Here is a 26,588-nt window from a genome sequence, read left to right on the forward strand (position 1 = left end):
TAACAAACAGCGCCAGGCCACCACCGGACGCACTGTCACTTTTTCTAAGCCGTGATCTAGACAAGTGCTTGTGGGGACGGGTAGGACAATTCGCTTCTTGGGAGTGAAAACCACGGGTCCGTGGAGAGAATCGTCTCCCGGACACGTTTACCTGTCTGGCCTCTGTGTGCTTTCTACATACAGTGCAAGGAGACAACTTACTGGAGGACACTGAGCCAGTTTATCCGCTGCCACCATCTGGACGTTGAGGTGTTTAGCTTGCGATTTCCCTCGAGATTTTATTAACCTTTGTAAAACCTGTGAAAGATAAGGTTTAACAGAAGAATATCTACACTCAGGTAAAGAACAGCTCAACAGACTGAGCTATAAAATGTCTAAAATGGCGGCACTCACATGTAACACACCTCTCAGGTGCAGGCTTCAAAAAAGATACATCCCGAGTCTTACCAGACTTCTGGTCTCATGACTCCTTGGGGTTCTCAGTTTTTTAAAACAAAGAACTTTTGTTTCTATGAAGTTAGAACATTTACCATGGAAACGAAAACTGAAAATTTTTAAATATTCATTTAAAAAAAAACTAAGTTAATGATCAACCCGTTCCATGTGAACCTACTAATTTTTGTACAACTGTCTACATTTCTTGCAAAGTCTCCCAGCTACACTTACTTTTAATCTGCTACTGTGTATTGTTTTGGTCGAACTACGTGAAGAAATCCATCCTTCAGCAGACAGGGAATTCAGAAGAGGAGGGATATTTTAGTAGCCTCTGCAGATAACCGGATACTGTTCTCTACTATTACCCCAAACTACCACTTGTTCTGTTTCTTCACGACAGTCTGCATGTGAAAGCTAAAAGCCTGTCAATGAACTTTTCTTACTCTTAAATTCCATTGATCGGTCTTAAAAATTGAATGGATCTTTTACTATGCAGGATTCGTAACAACAGTCATTCATCACCTGGAAAACTAATGGTTCACTGACTGCTTCAGAACTCCTGACACGTTTCTTATACAACATTAAAACAATGTATTTGCTCTTACCATTAGCCTCAGAAAAGTCTGTCTTGTGAGAAGCTGCTAAGCTCTCAGGTAGATGCGAATTTTCTGAAATTCTAATTTTTGTTTGAAACCTTCAGTTTTAGCACTGGTGACAAATGGAGGAAGATTTGCCAAATAAGCAAGTCTGACTAAACATAGGATGCCTAGTGTTCTGTGAAAAAAGAAGCTCCGCGAGTTTATAATTCAGTGTGTCCTCGCGATAACTGCTAACACTGGAGCTGAAGCACTTTCAAGTGTGCTTCCTGTTTCATTACACAGAATATGGAAAAGGCTCAAATTTTACTCCTTTGGCAGGACTTTCCTCCGCGAAGCTGCCTGGTGGTGGTGGTTTCACCTGCGGGTGTGGTCTGGGACCAGGCTCGGGTCACGGGCACCAACGGTTCGACCCACCACTGCTTTTGCAGCATCTGGACAAATGCCAAAGCAGTGAAAACGGAAAATAACGTCTTCCTAGTGTTATGGAAATAATTTTGACCTTGTGGGCTCTCCGGAAGTTTCTCAGAATCTTCCCCCAGGAAACCATGGACCACACTTGTAGGAATCACTGTTCGAAGGCATGAAACTAACTATACGGTGTTTGCTTATTTTATAAACTCTTGACTACCCTGTCTCTTCAGACTCCTGATGATAGAAACATAGCCTTTTATAATCGTAAAGCACAGCATAAACACACCACAGTGACGTCTGATTAGAGAGCTGATGGTAACAACCCTGCTTACCTTAGGAGAAGAAATCTTCACATATACTATAATGGGAGCCAAGGAAGTTTTACTAAGTTGAGCTGGATGATTAATAGTATCTGCGTCAAGGACGACCAGTTGCAGTGTTCTTGCAAGTTCGAAAATCCTTTCGATTTCACTCTGAACCTCCGCTGTAAAAGGTCAAGCAGAGTTCAATTACTTGTAAAGTATTTTTAGACCAAACAGAAACAGAGTAAAATGGTACACTGCTTCTTCACTTGGGAGGTAGGGCAGCCCATAGGTTAATGTTTATCAGCAACAGAGCTGATAAAACGTACCCTTCAGAAAGAGTGGTTTCTCCGAAGTACCTGTATGATTGGAGGGCATTCTGTCAGCCAGCTAGAAAATTTGCTGCCCGGCTAACACTTTGCCTATGAGAATCAAAATATTTGGGTAACTGTGCTGCTTTAACTTTCTGTGCTATAAAACTTCACTCCGTGGAATCATTTCATAAAAATGTTGTAAAACAGACAGAAACGTAATGTGTTGGTTTCTGAGCACGTTACCATCGCAACTATCACCACCTTTCTGTTCACTGTACCAGTTTAATCTGTGTTTATACTGTCACCTGTTGGTATGCTTTCTGGATATGATAATCTCGATACATTATTAACAAGCTGAAACACAACATTAAAAACAGGAGAGACACTAATAGTATCTATAACAAACTTGGCCAGAAACACAGCGCTCATGCTTTCTACCAAAAGACAAACGGTCCTGCAGGATTCCTAGTTTAAAAGGGTAGTTGTGCACTAGCGGGGCGCCTGGATGGCTCAGGCGGTTGAGCCTCTGACTCTTGATTTTTGCTCAGGTCATGCTCTTGCAGCCTGTGAGTTCGAACCCCTCATCGGGCTCTGTGCTAACAGCACGGAGCCCGCTTGGGATTCTCTCTTTCAGCCCATCCCTTGCTTGCACTCTCTCAAAATAAAAAAATAATAATAAAAGAAAACATTAAAAAAAAACTACAGAAATCCAAACTGTAAGATTCATAGAAAAATTTTCAACTAAAAACATGCTCGAACACCAAGAAAATTTCAGTCTGTCTATCCCGTGATCTCTCTAGAATCTCAAACAGGATGTTCAGAGTTGACGGAAACCATCTATATCAGTACGGTGCAGAGGACAGCTGCGAGGTGCGTACGGCTACTGAGCACTCGAAATGTATCCAGTGTGAATGAGAAGCTGCATGTTTAAACCAGAGTGAAAGAGCCAGAAGCTGCAGAAGCACATAGCTGTACAGCCTTGCTCGCAGCTTGTAGCGTCCACTACAGTCACGAAGGGCGGAGTCCATGAGCCGCCTAGCACTACAGAGTACCTTCCAAGTCCTCTTCCTTGCTTCCATGCAGAAGATTCCTGGAGATAATTTCAACTAGAGCATTACTGCAGAAAAGAGAAGTCACTCACCACCTGCCTCACATTATGTGTGTGAGTAGACTCCTTTCATTTACCTGGAGGCCTTAAAAATCTGGGCTTAAGCGGTCTGCAGCAGCAGCTTTAAAATAATCTTTCGTTACATGCCACTCGTGACAGTCAGTCTTGCAGGAAGTAGAAACAGAAACAACCCGACTTAAGCTTCTCAATCTACCAGTTTATAAGAAACAGAACAATGAAATAAACTATGCTAGTATAATGCAGTTAGCAAACTTCCGACTATGGGAAACTATGGATAAGTGACCCAGACTCTTGAGGCAAAAAGTTACAACAGGGAAAGAAAAGACATGTGGGGAACTACAGACTAAGCAACTGAAGGACCTTTGAACCAATCACTGTGGACTTCATTTGCATCCTGATTCAATTTATATATTTCTGATGCACAAATGAATAAAATGTAAATGTAAAAAATGTATATGGCAGTTAGGAAATGATGTAAGGCTGAATAGAAATCTCATGATATTAGGGATGTAGTTAAGATATGATAATGGCATTATGGTTTAAATAAAGAGAGTCCTTAATCTTTAGAAATATGTACGGAAATAGTTACAGCTAAAACCTGTCATGATGTCTGGGATTTGTTTCAAAGTAACAGACAGTTGGGGGACAAAGGAGAGGGATGGAAATGAAACCAGACTGGCCATGAAGGTTGAAAGTGGGTGAACACCTGAGGTTCCTTACACTTTTTACTTCCCTATATATTTGAATTTCCTTTAATAAGTTTTAAAAATAAAAATGGTATATTCTGATTATTTTTTTCATAAGCGTTTTAAAACATTACTCATACTGTTTAGATACTCTCTGTTGATCTTCACATCTTTATTCCAATTATAACCTTGTTGTGGCTTTATAACTTTGTTGTGGCTTAACTGTCTAAATTCAAGTAATATTTTTATTCCTAAGAGTGTAATGTTCTTATGTTGCATTCTCTAGGTTTGAATAGCTAATGTAGATATCTTAGATTGTAATGCTTGACCAACATTACAACTGAAAAATAAAAGAACTTGTATGAATCTTACGAGTACAAATACAGCCGTCTGTCCATTCAAAGAAGTCGTGTACCACCCCAAAACAGTACAACAGATGTACTTAAAGCTTCTAATTTTTCGGAGTTTTCCTTTCCCTTCTTGTCATACAGCGGTACATCAGCATATGAACTCCAAAGGCAACATACTTGACTTTTGTTTCTGTAACAGAAGTTTTCTAAAATCTTACCCATAAAGCAAAATTTTACCTATCAAATTATATCTTCACTATACTGGATCTTTCATCCTTTTATAAAAGAAGTAATTGCTGAAATTGATCTCCCGTATTAAATTTGAGATGAGGTAGATCATCTAAAATTTAAGCTCTACTAAATACAGAAGAATCTTAAGGCATAGCATATACACATATACTTACATACCTGGAATGTTAAAATATCAGTTTTGTACTATGTTGTAACATAAAGCACGTTTCCTCTGTAACAGAGTCTACGTAACACCCACAACTTGTAATTTCACGTGTTGTATCGGCCCAGAAGGGCCATCACTGGACCTGCCTGCTAGAAGTACGATTTCCTAGTGCTACCCTGAGAAAGGCTGAAATTCCTCAGAGAACACTACCCCTGGGTTTCCCTGGGAGCAGAGGCTCAGCATTTGCTAATTCAGTGCCCATGGAGACTTACTTCACTGAGTGAGAACTGACTGCACCTTAAGCCCCGTCCTCTGCCGAGTTCCAGATCAGTATACACAACTGATTGCCTGCTGGGTTATCTGCATGCTTCGTAACACTGCAAATTCAGCCTGGGCACAGACGTGATCATCATCTTCCTTATCCCTTACTCAGTCCACTCCTTCAGCCAAGCTCCCCCTCCTGACTGCCTTCTCCCCAGAATAACCCCATCAATGACCCAGTTCATGAAAGCAGCACCTTACAGATGGTGCTGGAGGTGGCTTCTTCAAGTTCCAGGTTCAGCAGCTTGCCAGATCCTGGCTCTCTCCTCTCGGGATTCCCTTCATTCTGCTCCTTCCCTTCGCCCCTGTCTGACTTCAGTCCTCTTACTCTCTGAGTTGAATGACGAATGACAACAGCCTAGTAAATGACCTCCCTGTCCAGTTCTTGACCTGTCTCCACCCTGCGGCGACGCAGATGCTTCCAAAGGCACCAGTTTTATTAGTTTCTGCACGGAGCGCCGCCTTCTTCCCTGAAACCGCTTCACCAGAATCTGAATTTTCCCTGACTTGGCTCTTGCCCCTTTCCATTCTCTTCTCCACAGTGCGGTCAGTGGTCCTTCTAAATCACATTCCTATCATGTCACGTCTGCTTTCCTACACCCTTCTACCGCATCCACAATAAAAGGCGTACAAAGTCCTACGTGATCAGACAGTCTCTCTGACCTCACTACCCCCCCCAAACCCCTCCCCCTGGCTCGTTCCACATGTGTTACACTGGCTTCCTCGCTGTCCCTTCAACATATCACACATACTCCTACCACAGGACCTTTGCACCTTCAGCTCCCTCTGCCCAAAACAGTCTTTTCACAGGGGCTGTGAGGCCAGAGAATTCACAACATAAATCATTCTGCTAAAATGTTTTCTCAGAGGCTCCCCTGACTTCCACATGTAAAATCACTCTTCTCAGTTTGTCTCTACCCCTTGGCCTGCCTTTTCTTTCCAGACCCCTCAACCACAGACTTCAGCATCTCCATCTGTTCACTTCTGTCACATGTTCCTTATGAAATAAGAACTCTATGAGAGCGAGGATCTGGTGTCCTTTACATCTTTGATCTTTACTTATAATAATGCCTAGCACATGGCTGGTACATCCAAGTATACGTTAAATGGATGAATAAGTGCCTAAAGCCTATACATGATTCTATAATGCCTTAAGGATAAACTCCAAATTCCTTAATGTCTCTGCCTCTTAGGTGCCCTCTCCCACAGCTATGTTGTCCAGAAGCCTCTATTTACTCGTTTTAAGTCCCCATCGTCCTTTCTACCTCTTTCTCTCCATTTGTTTTAAAGTTTAATTAAAACGGGGCACCTGGGTGGCTTAGTCGGTTAAGCGTCCGACTTTCGCTTAGGTCATGGTCTCGCGGTTCGTGGGTTCGAGCCCCGTGTCGGGCTCTGTGATGACTGCCAGCTCAGAGCCTGGAGCCTATTTCGGAGTCTGTGTCTCCCTCTCTCTCTGACCCTCCCCTGCTCACGGTGTCTCTCTCTCTCCTAGAAATAAATAAAAATATTTTTTAAAAAAATTAAAAAAAAAGTTTAAAACTTTTGCGTGACGGGGGGGGGCGTGCAGGGGGAGGGGCAGGGAGCACAAGAGAGAGAGAGAGAGAGACAGACAGACAGACAGAGAGAGAGACAGAGAGGGAAAGAGAGAGAATTCCAAGCAGGCTCCACACTGTCAGCTCAGCTCAGAGCCCAATATGGGGGTTGATCCCAGAACCATGAGATCATGACCCGAGCTGTAACCAAGAGTCAGACTCCTAACCAAGTGAGCCATCCAGGCTCCCCATCCCTTTTGTCTTGCCTAATCCCTATCACACTTCGGGTCTCGGGTCAGACTTAGCTCCTCAGAAGAGCCTTTCCTGGTGGCCTAGACCCTCCTGCAGCATTAGCTGTCCGGCAGCCAGTGTAGTGCATGCCCACTGTGCTCACCACTTGTATTTCAATGAGCTGGTAACTTCCTTGCCCTACTGCTAAACCAGGCTCCTCGCAAGCAGTGCCTGCATCTAATTCATCTTTTCTATTTCCAGGCTTTATTCAGTATGAAGCTCAGTGTCTAGTTCATGAAGTGGAACAGCCATTTAAAAATAATATAGAGATGGTAGTGACAAAAAGCCTTGTCAATCCAAATAAATCTATTATGTCACTGACTTGACTTACGAGTCTAAACAAATTACTGGACACTGTTAATGAGCTGACTCAAGCACTTTGTATCAATTTCTGTGAACATCAAAAATGTATAGAAGGGTCACAGATGAAAACGATATGAAAGGAAATTACGGTAAGCAATATATATCATCACATTTTCCCCCTAAAGTTTTTTTTTAATGTTTATTTTTGAGATATGTGCTGAGCCGTCAGCAGAGAGCCCGACGCAGGGCTCAAACCCACAACTTGTGAGATCATGACCTGAGCCAAAGTCAGATACCCAATTGACTGAGCCACCCAGATGCTCCCCTCCCCCACCTAATGTATTTCTAAAGCTCTATTACCTAAATGTAGTCAGTGAGGTGTTAGACGAGGAACAAAACTGAGTTTTAGAAGGTATTCTACATATTACAAGCAGATAAACTTTATTATTTTTAATACTTCCTCTATGATTTATATGATTATTTATATGATAATTTATATATGATCTAAGACTAAAGATCTCAAACTCTCAGAAAAATTACTTCATAATAAAAGAAACCTAACAGCCCAGTGAGGTAAACGTGTGACAGTGATTAACCGAAAACACCAAGCACCTGCCAGAGGGTCAAAATAGCTGCCAGACAGTCTCATTTGAGCAAATCAGCACATGTTTATAAACAGTATCCAAAAACAACCCTGTCAACATGCTCACTAAAATCTCTATACTGTTTTTACAAATAAGATCCATTAAAAATGGCCAGGAACTGACTTTATCTTTTATCTCAACACCCACCCCCGCCCCCCAACACATGCTGTCCTGACTATGACATAATCACTGATGTATTTCAGTTACTGAGAGTCTTTGGATAGGAGCCATCACTGATGGAGAACATACTATGTTTAATCCTAAGTGCTACAAGGTCGTTAATACCGTCTCTCTCTTCTTTTGTTGTTCAGATGAGGAAACTAGGCATTAAAGACCTCAATGAGCTTGCCCATGGTAACACGGATGCAAAGCCAGGAATTTTTAGAGTCTGTAGACATCAAAACTCACGGTGGTGAGGGAAGGGAAAAAAACACCACAACCAAAACATGAATGCTGACAGCGAGTGGAATATGTAACTCGCAACTATCGTAACAAATCCTTCCATATCGTGAAATCACTAAGCCTGGAGCACCTGCTCCTGGCAACACAAGTCCGTTTCTTCCCTGCTCTGTGACACACAGCATCAGCATCTAGTTAGAGCTTCTCATCGGCAACCTCAGGAGAGAAACGTTCCAATAGCCTAAGCTCATCAGTACTGCACAGACTTACCTAAGCTTGACCTTGTGTTAGATCTTTCTATTATCGCGTGCTTGCTGGGATTGTTTAACACTGAGCGCTTGGCGAGCGAGATGTCGGCCGTGACCCTTGTGATGGATATCCTGTTGGGGGGAAAGTAACGGAAGACCCCGAGGTTACTAGCTGGATAAGAGGGGATAGACAGACATACATTCCCAAAACCCATCTAAGTTTGAAATATATAGCGAACATTAGTTTCCGATGAAAATCACTCATTTTTAATGAGTTATTAATGATTAATCATTCATTTTTGTTTATCCTGCACCTTCTTACTTGGCATTTATTGTTTGCTTAGCAAGTATTAAGCACTCTACCCGATTGAGAGTTTAGCAGAAGAGATGGGCAATAAATAAGAAAGGTAAATGACAAAATAATTAAAAGATCAAGATGGCTCTTGTGGAGAGGATAGAGAGGGTGTTGTGTCAGTAAGGAACTAGGGGGGTCATTTTAGGTCTGGGAGAAATGAGAACCCCACAATTTGGAGGCTGCAAACAGCAGGATGACTTAGACCAGAGACAGCCAAATAAACAAGTAACAGAACAGTTGAGTAAACTAGAAGCCTCACGCTTACCTTTGAAGAAGAAGATAAAACTAAAAGCAGGATGTTTGGTGAAAAGCCCTTTTAAGAGCTCGAGCCCCCCACCTCCCCTCTACTAGAGAGTCACCAGATGATACTCTGTCCCCCGTGTGATATAAGGCCACTGGTTGATTCTCTACAGGCAGTAAAATGCAGGGCCTCTGACCAGGAGACCGTAGGCAGAGTGACAGCAGAGATGCTAGATGGAAAAGAAAGGATTCTAAATGTTGAGAGTCCCCAGCCCTTTTCCCGGTCTTACAGTTTTGATAGCCAGGCTTGCATCCTCCGGGGGTCAGAGTGGAAGATCTTTCCGTGGGAAAGCTGACTGCCAAAGAGAAGAGACCCCAAGACAATGACATTGGAGGTTTCCTATGCAGATGGTCCAGTGAGGTTGTCCTATAGGGAAGCCCAAAGCTGACAAGTGCCACCTGTGAGCACAGGATTTCCAAGTGATCGTGTGACCCCCCCATTCTTAGACGGGAGCATCGCAGCGTTCACCGAGCGCCTGAGGAAAAGCTCTGAGAGTGACCAAAGCACATAGGAAAATCAACAGTATGAATAATATAGGTGATTCTTGAACAACATGGGGGTTTGAGGCACCAAAACCCTGTGCAGTCAAAACACACAGAGGGGCATCTGGGTGGCTCAATCGGTTAGGCGTCCGACTTCGGCTCGGGTCATGATCTCACAGTTTGTGGGTTTGAGCCCCGCGTCGGGCTCTGGGCTGACAGCCAGCTCAGAGCCTGAAACCTGTTTCAGATTCTGTACCTCCCTCTCTCCGCCCCTCCCCAGCTCCTGCTGTCTCTGTCTCAAAAATAAACAAAATAAAAAAATTTTTTAAATCCATATAGAACTTCTGACTCCCCCCAAACTTAATAAATAGACTACTGTTGACTAGAAGCCTTACCAATAATGTAAACAGGCTATAAACACATATTTTGTATGTTATATAAAATTATAACTATTTACATATATATAAATAATAATTCTGTATTCTTATACCTTTCTCTTAATTTTCCAGTATTTCTAATTGGTTCACTGGCAAGATTTTTGAAATGGTCACAATTCTTCCCCCAAATTTTCTAATAGATTTATTGAAAAAATTTCTCATAGGGACACCTGGGTGGTTCAGTCGGTTAAGTGTCTGACTCTTGATTTAGGCTCAGGTTCTGATCTCACGTTCTGTGAGATCGAGCCTCACATCGGACTCTCCACTGGCAGTGTGGAGCCTGCCTGGAATTCTCTCTCTTCCTCTCTCTCTACCACTCTCCTGCTCATGCACACGTGCCCCCTTCCTCTCTTTCTCAAAAAGAGGCAGGAGCGCCTGGGTGGCTCAGTCAGCTGAGCGTCCGGCTTCTGGTTTCGGTTCATGTTATCATCCTACAGTTTGGTGGCTCTGAAACTGGGCTCACACCAGGTTCACGCCAGGCTCTGTGCTGGCAGTGTGAAGCTTGCTTGGGATTATCTCTCCCTGCCCCCTCATGCTCTCTCTCTTTCAAAATAAAGAAACATAAAAAAAATCCTCATAAGTGGAACCACACAAGTTCAAAACCATGTTGGCAAGGGCCAGCTAGGAGATTATTATATCCAGGAAACTGTGACAAATTTCTATTTAGAAACTCAGAATGAGTTGCTGGAAATTAAAACTAACAGTAGAAATAAAAATTCAAAAGAACACCTGGAACATAAGAAAATCTAAAGGGTGAAACAAAGCAAAAGGCAAATGGAGAGAAAATAGAAGACATGAAAGTTAGAGACTTAGCCAGGAGATTCAACATCCAAATAATAAGAGTCCCAGAAAAAAAGAGAATCAAAAAAGCAGAGGAGAGGAGACCAAAAATTAATTCCAGAATTAAACGTCTGATTTTCCAAATTGAAGAGAGGAGACACAGAATCTGAAGCAGGCTCCAGGCTTGAACTGTCAGCCCAGAGTCCGACATGGGGCGCAAACTCACAAACCGTGAGATCATGACCTGAGTCGAAGTCAGACACTTACCTGATTGAGCCACCGAGGCAGCCCATGTGTCCTGTAATTCTTAACAGCAACGATAGAAGCCAGAAGATAATGGGGCAAAAGGTTGTCAGAATTTTAAGGGGAAATTATTCTGATCAGAATTCTATAGCCATTTTAACTCTCAGTCAAATGGGAGAGTTGCTTAAAAACACTTTTAGACATTTGGGGGCCTCAAAAAGTTCTGTACTTTTCAAGGGAAACTACTAGAGGATGTTGTTGACTGAAATGACAAGGTAAACCTTTCAAGAGATCAGTGGATCTAAGGAAAGGGGGCTCCATCCCAAAAGGAGGGCGAAAGGATTCCCAAGAATAAAGGTGAAGGATTTCTCAGAATGACAGAAGGCCTCCAGAGGTTCAGGAAGACAAAGCTGAGTGATTACCGGATGCATTTCAATACATTCGGTGGGGGAGGGGGTGGAAACACCAAAGAAAAAAAGAATTATGGTATATAGTATGGCTCATCTGCATATTACCCACAAGGTCATAATACATAGTAGAAATGGAGCCAGCTGAAATTAGGATTTAACTGTTGGGAGGTGGAAGAATGAGATGGGTGCAGGTATGGAAGAAACCGGAAGACGATGCATGAGAGGTAAGGACGTTGCAAGGTAGGAAGTCAATAGATAAAGCCTACCACTGAAAACTCAAGTAGCAAATCGAGCACATTGTCTAGGGCTAAGGAGTAAATAACGAAGAGAGACACGTAACATAGTCGAGAGTGGTTGCTGTTTGAAGCTCAGGGCATTTGGTCAAGTGGGGGAAGGGACCCCCTGGCTGTTAAAAAGAAACGTGTTTACCTATGTATCACAAAACTCATTCTTTCTGGTGTCCGATTCCATCAATTTGGACCAATTCATAGAATTCTCTATCTATAAGCATGATAGGGAATAGTTGCATTAACCCCCCCAAACACCCATGTGCTGCCCCCCACCCCCCGCGGTTGTCAGTTTTCTCCCTCCTTCTCTACCCGTGGCACCCACAGAACTGTTTTTCATCGCTCTAGCTTTGCCTTTTCCAGAATATTCACTGGAGCCTTCTGAATGGGGCGCCTTTCACTTTTCATAATGGAAAGTGAGATCCATCCATATTGTTCTAAGGGTCCATTTCTTCTTACCGCTGAGTGGGACTGCTGTTTTTTAAAAGATCAGTATTGGATTTTTGGGCTCTTTGTACTCTGAGGAAAATTTTATTTAACACGTAAAAAAGCAAGAACCAGAGAAGAGACACCAAAACACCAATTTAAACATGGTTTCATTATTATTTCAAAATGCTTTCACAAATGAAATCAGGCTATAGGTGAAACACCCAATGCTTAGGAATTGTTTAACATGTTTTAATTTATTTGGGGGCGGGTCTAGTAGCTAGAGTGACACAATCTGGGGAGCTCCAGCTGCAAGGAAGGGGACAGTCTAGCATCTGTGTGACCACAGAGGGAGTCATTCATCCAACACCTGACTGGCTGAATAGCATGAGGGTGCTATTCTGGAACTCAAATTCTTGTGGGATGGAGGGAGACAGAAAGGAAGCAGACACATATCTGATGTCGGGTCGTGATAAGGCCATTACAAAATAATGCAGGGTCATGAAGTCACAGAAGCGGTGAGGTGGAGGGCACATTTTTGTTCAGGAAAGACCTTTCAGGAAAGTTGACCTTTGGTCAGAGGCATGAAGGAAGGGAGGGTATGAGCCACATGGACACTGTGAGCAGGGTGTTCTAGGCAGAGGGAAGAGTGAGCATATGAAGTGGCGGGACAGCTGGATGGGACCCAGTCTGGGTCTGTGCTCTACACAGCCTTGGGCACTCCCTGAGAGGCAAGCTGCCCTGTGATGGGCACCGTCCTGAGGAATCCACGGTGACCAGACAGACGAGACCAGAGAGCGTCACACAGTCAGCCTGTGGGGAAACTGACTCAGAAGCAGGACCGGATTTTCTCTAATAATATATCCCCTCCTCCTTCCCCCATATGCTTGGACCTTTCTGCACATGGTATGCTCAGCCGAGAACCCAGTGACCTTCCGTGGGCAACTCTGTAAGCCGTGTGAAGTTGGGGCACCAACCTATTTCAACTCCTCAAGTAATGCCTTGGGGCTTGTCACTCCTTGGGGTTCCGCTAAAAAAGGGACCTTGAAAATCCTAAGGGCAAAATCTGGGGGATGATTCAATTTAGAGTTCTTAACCTTCCTGGCAAATCAAAACTGCCATGTAGGCTTTGAAAGTTACATTAGGTCCTACCTTAGAGATTGGGTTTCAGCCACAGGCAGCAGAAAAGCCCTTGTTTGGTGGTGGTTTGTTCTGATTTATTTTTAAAGTGCTGCAGAGGATTCTAAGATGCATCCGGGCTAGATAACCACCAGTGTAGAAGAAGCGGTCTTCACATCTAAGCAAATTATTTACATGACAGAATACAGTGATGTAATGTTTCCCAGGATTATTGATTTCCAAGAAGATTCCCTCGCAGAAGATTGATTCAACGGCGTACATATCCCTACGATTCAGTTTGCATTCCAGATACTTCAGTGCCGACAGCTAGCTAACATTTGCAAAGTCACTAGGGAGGAAAGCCAAATTCATCACCAAGGGTAGCTTTCCTTCCTGTCCTCAATTTCCTTGTTAATTTACCTGTCAATGTCCTACAAGGTGAAGCCGAAGATTGCTTTGTTTACAAGACACAGTTGGTTAGGACGGACCGGATTTTAAATGGGCTACTCTTCGGCACGCAACAGAGAGAAGATAATGACTTCTCATCTCTTCTTTGACCTGACATACTTTAATGCTGTTTAACAGCGAGGATCACGATTCTGACAACTCTCCAGGGCTTTGGCAAATGAACCTAACTAGGTTTAAGAACGGAAAAGAATTCCTGTCCACAGTCTCTTCCTCACCAACACTTCCTCTCCTATTTTCTTCTCCTTGGGCTTCAAGTTTTTTAAAAATAAATTTAGTTTATTTAATAGATAATTAAGGAGTAATTAGTTTTTCCCTTCTAAAAGTCCATGTACAGAGAAGGACCAGATACTTGTGAGGAGTTTCCTTCCCCTATTGGTGCCAAAACCAGACATTTAAGGATTCAGGGACTCGGATGTCTTGCCCTGTGTTAAAAAGTTAAATTTTTCCATGGATTTTTCTAAGTGTATCTTATGGACCCTCTTAAGTCCTTTGAAGATCTCTAATAGGTGATCCCAAGCCTAGAGTGTTAAACGTGAGCTCTATGGTTCAAAAAAAGCCCCAGCTGGTCCAGAAGCAGCAAACCAATACAGCACTGAGATATTTGGTTCATTTCTCTCTTAAATGAAATCAGTGTGGATAGCTAACATTTTAGAACATGGGTCCAAGATCTACCCTATGGCTGGAATCTGTCTTCCAAATTCAGAACTTGCTAGGTTTGGACAGCAAAGAAATGCCATCTCATTTCTCCGCCCTTGGTGTTTTGGAAGGGACGGTGGGCTGACTCTGTCGTGGAGATCATAGTGCTTTGTCTGAACAAAGGAGAGATGGGATCCAGCTCACAGCTGAACACGGTTGTTCAGGCTGCTGAACTGAGAAGAGACATTAAGGAAGTAAAGATACCAGTTAGGAGGCAATTTTTGCTCATAATCCAGGGAAGAGATGCTGGTGTCTTAGACCAAAAGGAGAGCAGAGGATGTGTGAGAAGTCGGTAGATTCTTGATATATTTTGAGGATACAGATGACAGCATTTGGATGTGGAACGTAAGAGAAAAAGAATAGTCAAGAATGATTCGGGGTGCTTGGGTGGCTCGGTTGAGTGCCTGACTTTTTTTTTTTTAATTTTTTCTAATCTTTATTTAATTTTGAGAGAGAGACAGAGTGCAAGCAGGGAAGGAACAGAGACAGAGGGAGCTACAGAATCCGAAGCAAGCTCCAGGCTCTGAGCTGTCACCACGGAGCCTGACACAGGGGCTGAACTCATGAACCATGAGTTCATGACCTGAGCTGAAGTTGGATGCTTAACTGACTGGGCCACCCAGGCGCCCCAAGTGTCTGACCCTTAATGCAGGCTCAGGTCATGAGCTCACCGTTTGTGGGATCTACCCTTGTGTCGGGCTCTGCGCTAACTGCATGGAGGCTACTTGTGATTCTCTCTCTCCTTCTCTCTCTGCCCCTCCCCCCTCGAAATAAATAAATAAGCATAAAAAAAAAAAGAATGATTCAATGATTTGGGGCTGATGGGTCTTAGGACTGACAGTTGAAGCAGCTATACTTCAGGCATGGAAAACTATGAGAGGAGCAGGCTTTAGGGGGGAGTTAGAGGTTCAATTTGAGAAATCCATTAGACATCTCAGTGGTCACACTAATCTGGAACTCAGAGAATAGACTGGCGAAGGAATGCTATTTACAAGCCTAACATAAAATGAAATCACTCACAGAATGAGTGTAACTGGAAGAGAAAAGACCAAAGGACTTGACCCCTGGGCTCTCCCAGATGTCTAGGGGATGACAAAGAACTGGCCAAGGAGGAAAAGGAGACAAAGTGAGATAAAAGAAAAACCAGGAAAGTGTGCTTGCAGGGAACAAGCAAATAAAGTAAAAGACAAATGAAGCAGTCCAACAAGTCAATTAAGAGGAGGGCTGAGGATTCACCCCTGGATTTAGCGAGGGGGAAGGTCACGGGGGAGCTAACAGGACCAGTTTTGGCTGAGCGACGGCTGCGTAACGAGCACACTTCAGCGTGAGAGAACACGTGTGCACTACCTGTTCACGGAGTTTTGCTAGAAAGAAAAGGAGAAAAACAGAGCAGCTAGAGGGGAACAGCCATTCTAAGTTCCGTCAGAGGGAGAAAATACCTTTCTAGGAGCCAACGGAGTGTCCGTGAGAAATGAGAAGTAGCAATGAGGAGAAAGGAAGGGATTCTACAGCTGTGTTGGGGTAGGAATGGGATGTAATGCCCGTGTCGTCGGGTTGGCCATTGCTAGGAACATGGGAAGGGAAAAACAGAGCATTCAAGCAAACACGCAAGTGGGGGATCAGTGTGGGGGTGGGAACTCTTGGAGGTTTTCCTCGGTTTGCCTTCAAAGTGGAGAGAGATGACAAGGGGGTTGGGAACTGGTGAGAGGGGCCAAGGTACAGAAGTCAGAAAAGTGAAAAGAAGATGGATATCGGGTATATCGGTGCAGCACTGACAGCAGGTTGACTTGAGGGTGAGACTAGTCAACAGGACAAATTCAGCTTATAGGTGCAGATGCAGGGACAGAGAGCTGGCTTATCCAGGGTCGAGGACGTGCTGAGCAAGTATGACAGATATTCACTGAATCAGATTGAATTGAATGAGACTTCTTGCCCGTCACCATACAGACCTCAGAGGGCATTTTTCTCTTGGGATCACATGCCCGCCCCACCCGGGTTTTGTCATCTTCCCGAAGAAATCCACAAAACCCAATATCCTGAAATACTCACCGTCCTTCAAATCTGTGTTTCAAAAAATCAAACAATGCTTTTTGCATCATATCTGTGACCTGCAATCGAGCGAGCAATAAATTAATCAGGTGCAATAAAACCATTACTCATTATGATAAGACACTTCTATTCCTCAGACTGTTTAAGAACCCTACAGTGCCCCTTTGGGAAAAGTAGCACGTGAGATTGCCACATCGTTTCCGTTGCTGAGACCTGACGACAGTGACAATTAAAACGGGGGATTTCCCCCAAAGCTATCCTGATGTTTTAGTGACAGTAACATGACATTCCAAGCGCTTTCAGGCAACTCTCCATTTGATACTATTCCCCCCCCCCCCCAACTCAGTAAACTAAAGCTATAGCCAAACTTCCAAAGCAACAGCCATAACAGCAAAACCGAACAAAACAGGAAGCACTATATACCACAGCCAGGGACACGACGTGCTTCACGGCTACGAGCTCTTTAAGTTCTAAATTCAAGGGGGCGGCAGAGTCACAAAGCAGCACTGCACGCGAAGGTCAGGTGTGCTCCGGAGGGCAGCCACTCACCTCATACCCCTTCAGAGAAGGGCCCACCAAGACCACGGGTCGCATGGAAGGTACCACGTCGTACGGAGGAGTGTGCTCGGTCTGCAGAGAGAGAGCAGAGGACTTCAGATGGTTAAGAGGCGGGGGGAGCTTAGATATCTTAAGTCTAAATTGTTCTTTCTGAGCTCTGTCATAGGAGGCACCGGCTTTCCAGAAATTTCTGTTCTTTTTTACTTGCCTCTTTCCTCAGCAAACCCAATCAAAGCATGGTGGGCTTATTTTCCTAAGGGTTTTCAGGTGACTGAATCGTCTACCGTTTTCTTGCTCACCTCAAGAAATACTACTGACATTAGTTCCTAAAGCAGGAAGTGCTGCTTTTCAGCAAAATCTAGTTGGAAGGACAGAAACAAGCCTCATGCAGAAAGGTGTTCAGGCTGGACTGGAGGTTAATACTGCTTTTTCAATGCACTTGAGAGTTTTCTGAAGAGCTGAATGATCAGACCTAACGTGGTTAATTAGGAGAAAAGAAAGGTCTTATTAGCTATGCATCCTGCTCTTACCTGGATAAAACCTAATTTCAAGACAGCATAACGCCCATCACCAAATACTTGCAAATCCCTATGAAACTGTGAGAGTTTACAGTGACAGGCAGGCCTGTTTTCGGTAAGGACCCCTAGCACAGGTTAGGGACTCGAGGTTTTGGATTTGGGGTTTCTATCCCTTGGAACTTGAAAACTTATAAATGTAGCGTTTACGTATCTTGTAAGGAAGGCGGTTAATGTGTGATAACATAGTCAAGCATGCTGCACGGGCCTCCAAAGGTTCATTATCAACCTGCGTATCTAATATGCTTCTCCAGAGTGGCCTGGGTCACGTCTCTATTACATAATGAATTCATGCCTTTCCACGAGAATTTCTTTCTTTCTTGGGAGAGCAGGGGAATGAGCTAAATTCTGTAGCGATTTCTAAAACTTCCAAAAATGTTCCGCTCTAACTGCTTCACATAAAATGATCAAGATAAAACTTTTCCCCCCAAAACTCAGGGAACAGCTACTTTGCATGATCACATTACAATCGGCTGTTTCCATAACAGAAGTTGCTTACGTGGACCCCAGAGGACATTTTTTTTTTTTTTTTAATGCAGAAGAGAGAGATAAGATCTCCCACCACTGGGGTGCACAAATCATTGTTATCTGAAGCTTCCTGCATCAGGAGTGCCTGAAAAAATACATTTAAGGAATCACACAGACACAAATAATATTTTTAACTATTTTAAGAATTTGAAAAATGGATGCATGAACACGTCATTTCTGCACCAGCCTGTTGCTCGAGAACAGTGCAGGGTTGCTTAAAACTTTCTGACTTTGACTGACTTTCACTTGCTTTGAGCGGGGGGTTGGGGGTGGGAGGTAGTTAAAAAACACTGTCCTTTCGACCTGAGATTCCGCCCACAGGAGCAGAGAGATTTCTAGGGGGTAAAAACGATGCTGCCACTGTGCTGTCCAATTTCACTGCTTAAAATTTTACCTAGTGTTCAAACTTAATTTTAATAGACACAAGAAAGGTAGAGTACATTTTCAAACAGGAAAAAAAAGAAAAAAAAAAACAAGACAAACATAATACAGTAAGAGCACAAATGCCAAGAGCACCACTCTAAAAGCAACCTAAAAGATGGAAAACAATCTTATCGGTGAATGTCAGGTTGGCTTTTTGTTTCTGAGCTCTACACTGAAGTTCACCACATAATCAGTAACACAAGAGAAATGAATACCAGTGCCGAAGGCATCATAAGCATGTTTGTTATTACATTGGTACCACCTGGGATCAAACTGAAGCTGTTTAGAAGCCGAGTTCTTAAAACTGTTCAGGAGGAGAATACCTTTTCCACTGTTGGAACCAGGAATAGAAATTGCACATCTTTCAGCAATGGCTACCAAGAAATTTCATTTCAAGCCTAAGTGGCCCAGGATTTCACACATAAGGTCTTGGTTCCTTTGATCTGTGGCTACCAGCTAGCAAAGGGTTACCCATGCCGGTCATAAATCAGCTTCTCATTCGATAGGGTAGCTACAGAAATTACCTTATTTGATGGAATATTGGTACTTTGTGCCCTATGGATTAACGACACCATCATTTTTATCTGCCGTTTTCCGCTAGCCCTATCTTGTTCCAGCTGTTTAGTTGAAAAAAAATTTGTGGTTTATAGACATCAGTGAAGTTTGGGAATTTAAGAGAAAGCAAACTTCAAAAAAACCCCCATATTTTGACTAACATGGTTTCAGTTCAGATCACTGCTCTGTAAAATCCAGAGCATCTGAAGGATGAGGAGTTTCTAGGCATCTGTGCAGGCAAGACTGCTAGTCACTCGGCCACGAGCTTTAGCTGCGCCGGGGCGACAGGACCAGCGAGTTGGGCCACTGGTGTGGACGTACATCAGGCTGGGGCCGTCCGTGTTAACACAAAAATCCAGGTTTTCATTTTTGCCTGGAGTGCTGAGGTCTTCGATTATAAACCATCATTCATTAAAAAAAAAAGAAAGAAAACCACCACCAAACTTCACAGTTCAGCTTGTGACACCTCATGGATTATTTTAGAGTTCCTCCATGTAGCAAAATGCCTGCGTCCATGTCAGGATGCGCCCATCGGAGTGCTGGGCGTGGTGACACTGGGAAGCACGACTCCAGAAGAAGGCACAGCGGTAGGCTGCTTTTCAAAGGGGCGTGTGTGAGAAGGAAGGAATGGAAACTATGTGTGTGTGCGCGGGGGGGGGGGGGGGACCTTAAAAAATAATGCTTTCAAGCTACAAAATGCGTGAAAGGAAACAGACTTTGGAGTGAAGGGCGCTCAGGAATACCCTGGTTTCCAAGTCAGGGGACAAAGAGGCGTCACCGTGTGGCATGTTGGCGGGCCGGTGGCAAAGGCTGTACGCACGGCGACCGCCCCGTTATCCAACAGGTGAGATGCTGCGAGCTGACTGCGGGAGGAGGGAAGAACATCGGGGGAGGATTTATATATGACAATAGGAAAAACTCACAGTAAACCGCCAAAACAAGCCTGCAGTTTTCCACTGGTCTTGTTCATCTGCAGAGTTTCCACCTAGTGGATCAGAAGTTTAAATACTGACTAAATTAAAAATTGAATCATTTTTTTTTTTTTTTTAGTACAAGCTACGTATCTGGATATCATCAATCAGAATCTAATCATGGTTTTTTTAATATGCTTGCTATAAGTTAAATTTCTGGAAAAAGGAAAAGAGACAAAGACAGACAGAATAAGCATGCACAGTACAGGTGCATTATCTGGGGTTGTCAGCGTCTGACATCTTTGAAGGTTTCAACAAATGCCCTTGGTAGTAGGTATTATTCCATCAAAAAGGATAAGTACTGTAATAGCGCTTGAACGGGTCACTCCCTGAATTTAGTCGGTTGGAAATGCATGGACTCCATGAGCTGCTTGCTAGGTTCTTTTCTCAGGACGGAAATGACTGCGTTTCTGAAAATCGTGGGACTTAATGCTAATGATGCCAGTGGCAAGATAAACACAGCTGATGTCAATGTGAACTTACCGATCTCTGCTTCTGCTTAGCTACAGCAGCGTGGAAGAGAAACAAAGAATAACAGAGCATGCACGTTATTGGCTTATCAAAAGACACAGACAGTCAACAGGACGAGAAGTGTGGCGCAGTGCAGTTGAGCAGGTGAGCAGATGGGAGCTTGGAAGTTCATGTTACCTTCTTAAAGAAGGGCATTCTTTTCTCTTTGGAGTGGGGTGACGTTACACTGTTTGCACTGGGTTTAGGGGAGCGGTGGTTTGCTGGAATATCATTTTCTTCTGCATCTAAGCCAGTAGCATCTATGTCTATAGCTATATACAGACAAACAATTCAAAAATCATCAGGTAGACAGGAGAGGAAAAACAGGTTATATAAAAAAATAAAACGAAAGCAAATAAAACTAACCACAGTCAAAGGTCTATCATGAGTGCTCAGCATAGTCAACAAAGTAAAATTTAAAGGTAAAGCATGTTAAGGATGCCACGTAATCAAATCGAGCAAAACCAAAAGATTCCCTCCGCGATAGACTTGCTTGAGCAAAGTTATGCCAGATCTCTCGAATAATATTTTTAGAGAAACACTTTAAAGGTGTAGCTTCAAGTAGAACACTGGTATTTTTCCACATCAACTGTATCGGAGTCTGGTGCAGAACATTTGGCTTCACGTCTCACGATACCTTAACTCAGCTTTTAGATAATGAGCAACCTGTATCACAGTGCACCTCAGGTTTCTTATTTTTGCTTGGTTTTGTGGGAAAATAAGGGCAATGTGAAAAGCTTCCCTCAGACGCAACAGGCATCTGAGGGAAAGCGAGAATAGAAAATCCTACATTCAGGCAGCGCAAAGAAACGAGTTGTACATGAGGCAAAGGATTCAGGGAACGTTCCAGGATGGGCAGCATTAAAATGATTTCAAGATGGTATGTACCCCATAATGAGTTACTAATTAGAAAACACTGGGCCCCACGATCTCCAAACGAAATGAGTCTAATGACATAACGGGACTTCCAGTGACTTCTATAAAGCCACTGGACTTCATAGGAGAGGCAGAGTGGAAGGGCAGAGAGACCCAAGGGAATATGGCACCCGTCTCCTTAACTGGAGAGTGAGCGGTTTCGATTTGCAGTTCAACCTGATTTCACTTTTAAAATCTTCTGCCTTTGAAAACTGGAGCATGTCAAGATTAAGCATGAAGTGAAAAAAGATCCATCATCTCATCTAGAACCTTATAATACGCTTCCACACGCAATTAGTGCAGAATTTCCTCAACTGCAGAATCAGAGCTGGAAAGCATTTGGAAGGTCGCTTTCAACCGTCTTATTTTTTAAGACTGAGATGATGAACTCTTAAAGAGTTTAAGGGACTTGGTCTTGGCAAAACTCGGCAGAGCCAGGTCTCGAAGCCGAGGTTTGCCTCTGCGAGCCCCTGTGCCCGGTCCGTGCATCACGCTGCCTCTCCAGAGGAGCCCTCTCTCCACCCAGGTACCCTTCTTTCTCCAGTCCCCTGTGCTCTCCAAATGGGGTCGCGTCCTCGCGGGCAGGATTCAGGAAGACACCACAGAGGTGAGCTCAGGAGAAAATGAGTCTAGGGCTTAGGTGAGGTCATGGAAAGGAAAAGAAGAAAATCTACTCCGTCTAACAAAACCCCACAATACCTTCAGATAAGGACCACGCTGCCATCTGGGAATAACAGTTCGATGCTACAAAGCAGCTACCATTCCTTCACACAAGGAACAAACACATCGGGTTCACACAATGGCAGCCGCTGCCGACCTCTTCAATGGTGGCAGATCACCCGGGAGCCATCACATCACTCTTCAGTTCGGAAGCGATTATGGATATTAGGTGACTCAGCCTTTGGAAAACTAAGATCTCGTTTAATTGGTCCTTTGACTCATCTGATTAGGTTGAGACCTGTGATGAAGTAACTCCCTGGCATTGTTTGCACAATATTGTACATATCAACTACTGCTTGCGGAAAGAGCAGGTAGGATTCTCTCTCCAGTGAAGGTAATAACAGGCTGAGTTCATTCCAAGTATTTAGTTAGACTTCCCTAGCAACCAAGTCATTTGCTGTGCACCATCCACACATACTGATGCACTAAAAGGTTCAGTGTGTAGTGTGCAATGGACACACTATAAAATGTGCCCGGGGGGTTGAATGGATGTTTTTACACAACGCTGTAGTGCTTCTCATTATATCCCAACTTAGGAAGCAGGTTGTTAGTGTCTTCCTGGAAACAATGGAGAGGATTGGGGTCAATTTTTTTTTTTTTTTTTTTTTTTTAATATTTATAACATGTATATTGAACAAAATCAGATAACTTTCCCTTCTGGTGGTACATTCCCATACACTATAACCAAACACAACAATACATGGACTTATAAAGGTCACCTTCAGGGGACAGTACTTTCTGAGAGCCTTTCTGAAACTGAGGATACCTATTGGCATGTCAGAGTTGACAGGCAAAGTTCAACTGGGATGGCAAAGTTCATGAATTAGATTTTATGATTTGGCCATTGGATCTAGTCTGCTCTGATCAGTGGATCGATTTTTTTTTTTTTTTTTAATTCTTGAAATGTTTATTTTTGAGAGAGAGAGAGAAAGAGCATGCACAAGTCGGGGAAGGGCGAGAGAGAGGGGGACAGAGGATCTGAAGTGGATTCCATACTGACAGCAGAGAGCTTGACATGGGGCTCTAACTCAAGAACCATGAGATCATGACCTGAGCTGAAGTCGGATGCTTACCTGAGCCACCCAGGCGCCCCATGGATGGATTTTTAAAAAAAATTTTTATAGTAAGAGATGATATACATAAAAAGTTTGTGATATTGCCCAGATGTTTGGCGACCCACACATAGCCTCAAACCCTGAGTCAGGTTTGAAATTTACCTGTGTTTGGACACAAGACCTCAAAATCCCAAACTGAGAACTTTCCAATGGATTAGTTCTGACTACGGTTAACTTAACTTTAAAAGCCATCTGGGTTCACTCTGACACGCAGAGAATTCTAAAACATTTTGGCCACTCTCAAAACACATTAAAGAAATTTACTAAGTTAAGAAGCATGTTTTACTCTTTTCATAGTTACATACACTTTATTAGAGTCAGATGGCTACCCCTTTTCTGTTTCATACTTGTGTTTGCAGACCGTGGCAAACATTAGTGTTTATGTGGGAAAAACTACTTCCATAAATAAGGAAATAGTTTCTTTTACTGGTCCTCACTAGAATGTTTGTTTTTGTTTTTTGTTTGTTTTTCGTTTTTTGTTTTGTTTCTGTTTTTGTTTTTTCTGGTTGAGAGCCTCGGAAACATTTTTTGAAATCTAAATTGTAACTTCATCTTAAGACCCCTGGGTTAAGTGGGGTCCTGGGGTGACCCACGTGGGCATACACATGAACGTGGGTGGGGGGGTATGTGTTGTGTAACTGGCTACCACCCAGTGACTAGAATATGAAGTGGAAATCCTTTCTTTTCCAAATCCTTGAGAACCTCCAAGAATATTTACTTTAGGCAAAATGCTTATATTCCTTGGTCTAGCGGTGGGTGAGGTGAACTGCAGTTAGGGCCTCTGGGAAATAAAGATGAAAGCTACATTTGTAGGCCGACTCACACTGGATGAATTAGGCGGTCTACCATGCAGGTGGGGTGGGGGTTACGTCTCTGTAAACATTTTCTGAAGTTTTCCTTCAGAAGAGCTGAAATCTGAAAATTAGAGCAGGTTCCTGATGTGCCTATTATAAATTTTTGTGGTTGGCAAATGCTTCCAGTCCATTCAGTCACAAGTGTTTTCTATTCTCAGGATTCAAGAAATGCTATTCCAAAGCCCCGTATCTGTATAAAACTTGTCAAGTTTTCAATCACCCTGACTTCGCTGTAGTGAATTGAATTTTTGTTTTAGTAATGGTCAACGCCTGCCGACAAAAATGAAATGTTATTTTAAAAGCACACGGACTCACTCCTCAAAACGCACGTGGCCTGCTCTCAAATGTTCAAAACCGTTCGGAGGCCACAGCCCGGTTTACGGAAATGGAAGAATGTTCCTGGTCTGCAGGAGTGGCGTGGACCTCTGTGCACAGGGCTGCTGTGCTGTGACAATATGATGTGACATTTCCCCATTTCAGGACCCCAGGTCCAGTCCTCTGGAGCCTCCGAGATAGTCTTTAAGATATAGACGAAGGGTACAGCTTTATAGCATCATCTCCGTAACTTTACTTGTTGGAGAAGGAGTAGAGATAAGCCTCCTTTCCTTTGTGCCTTCAGTAAATAGCTACCCCTGTGCTGATGAAGGGAAGGCATAAGCCTTACATAATACCTAAAAGGGCTTCAATTTTCATTTCAAACATATGATTTTACTTAATTTTGGGCAACTCAGAATTACTGCAAGTTGTACCTACATGGTGTTTGAAAATCAGTATGCATCCTAAAGTGGTTTATTTCTTATTGTGTTCAGATTTCGCACTTAAAAAAGTTCTATCAGTTTTATCAAGAAGCCTCTGATTGGTCTCTAAAAGCCACCAACATTCAGCAGCGAGGCGAGATCAGGAGTCAAGGGGAATCCTGTTCTTAAGACACACCAGTTAAAGGGCAACTGCTTCCCTACCTTCTCCACGGATGTACACGCTTCCCTCTTCCAACTTCCTAGGAATCACACAAGGAATCATTTCACTCAAATGCTCTGCGGGTGAGTCCTTGCAGTCTTCCTCTGAGGCCCAATCTTAGCAAACTAAGATGCTGATGACTGTGGGCTTTCTGCAACTCTACCAATTGGTCTCCTAATTATATAGAACTCCAAGTTCTACACAGAATGGTAGAGTTGCCAGATTTATTTTTTTAATGTATATTTATTTTGAGAGAGAAACAGAGAGACAGAGAGAGAGCGAGAGAGAGAGAGAGAGAGAGAGAGCAGGGGAGGGGCAGAAAAAGAAGGAGAGAGAGAATCCCAAGCAAGGAGGTTCTACACTGTCAGCACAGAGCCCAACGTGGGGCTCAATTCCACAAACGATAAGATTGACCTGAGCCGAAATCAGGAGTTGGACACTCAACCGACTGAGCCACCCAGGCACCCCCCGAGTTGCCAGATTTAACAAAGAAAAATAGAGTCAGATTTGAATTTCAGACAAATAATATTGTTTTTACTATAAGTATTTCTCATATGATGCTTTATGTATACTAAAAAAAAGTATCCTTTATCTGAATTCAAATGTGACGTGGTGTGCTTCTCCACTGCTTTGGAAAGAAAACAGTAGTTACTCTTCCTATGAGTGTTTCTGTCTCTTTCAAGACGTGTCTTACATCTTCCAAAAAGCTTTTTGGGGAAAGCTCATGTCAGGCCAATCACTCCATCATTTTCTTCTCCCTTCGTTGCCTTTCCAAAGCTTTTATCCTTCTTTTTATTTAACATTGAGGCCAACAACACACATTACACTGTGTCCGATGGTGAGCATGCACCCATTTCCTGCCCATGACGATGTACTGGGCACCACGGCGGGGTATGTAGGGATAAAAAGGGAAGTACATTCATCACGTTGGTCATCCAAGCCACTTACAGGGAACACATTGACATATTTCCTTTTTTTCAAAGCCCTGCCACAATTTCCCCATACTGTTTCTTACTCCGTGTGAGCATTCTTATTTCTGATCACTTTGAACCTTTCTAGGGTTCATACAGTGATTCTGTGTATGTAAATTCACATAAGTAGGTAAGACTGAGGAAAGCGTGAAATGCAGAATGCACCGTTTTGCACTTATTACCTACTTACCGGAGGACGGAGGTGTAGATTTTCTGGAACTAGGTACTATGTCACCCAAACTGGATGATGAATTTCCTCCTGATTTACTGAAGTAAAGCAAAAATTTATATTACACCTGACACTTATTTCAGACATTAAAACATTTCTATTGCTCAATAAACATGATTAGTCATTGTCTTTTTACTGAACTTTAAATTCGTCTTCCCTACAAGGAGGCAAATAGTAATTTCCCAGCGGAGATTCCAGGAGTACTTGACACAGCCATGTAATAGTCTCTGTTTCAAATTCAATGTTTAATTTTAAAAGGCCCTGAGAGAATGGAAGAGAACTAGGGTAATTTC

At 43.1% G+C, this 26,588-nt stretch overlaps 1 protein-coding gene across 6 annotated transcripts in view; it reads right to left on the reverse strand.

Annotated features, from left to right (window-relative positions):
- Nucleotides 1-26,588, reverse strand: part of CACNB2 (calcium voltage-gated channel auxiliary subunit beta 2) — a 129,501-nt gene that overhangs the window by 5,087 nt on the left and 97,826 nt on the right. Inside the window, exons 5-12 of one of the 6 annotated variants that reach the window (XM_039245865.1) lie at nt 26,257-26,333; nt 19,977-20,038; nt 16,964-17,044; nt 16,415-16,473; nt 9,247-9,312; nt 8,384-8,493; nt 1,778-1,929; nt 202-297 (exon numbers count right to left, since the gene is read on the reverse strand). In XM_039245865.1, the coding sequence (XP_039101796.1) occupies nt 202-297; nt 1,778-1,929; nt 8,384-8,493; nt 9,247-9,312; nt 16,415-16,473; nt 16,964-17,044; nt 19,977-20,038; nt 26,257-26,333 (703 nt within the window). Of the gene's footprint in view, nt 1-201; nt 298-1,777; nt 1,930-8,383; nt 8,494-9,246; nt 9,313-16,414; nt 16,474-16,963; nt 17,045-19,976; nt 20,039-20,507; nt 20,528-20,672; nt 20,807-26,256; nt 26,334-26,588 lie in introns of all 6 variants that reach the window. The other 5 variants (XM_039245863.1, XM_039245868.1, XM_039245866.1 and 2 more) reach the window with 5 other exon arrangements.

This window comes from Hyaena hyaena, unplaced genomic scaffold (genome assembly GCF_003009895.1).
Source record: "Hyaena hyaena isolate Hyena2069 unplaced genomic scaffold, ASM300989v1 scaffold_277, whole genome shotgun sequence".
Classification (NCBI taxonomy): domain Eukaryota; kingdom Metazoa; phylum Chordata; class Mammalia; order Carnivora; family Hyaenidae; genus Hyaena; species Hyaena hyaena.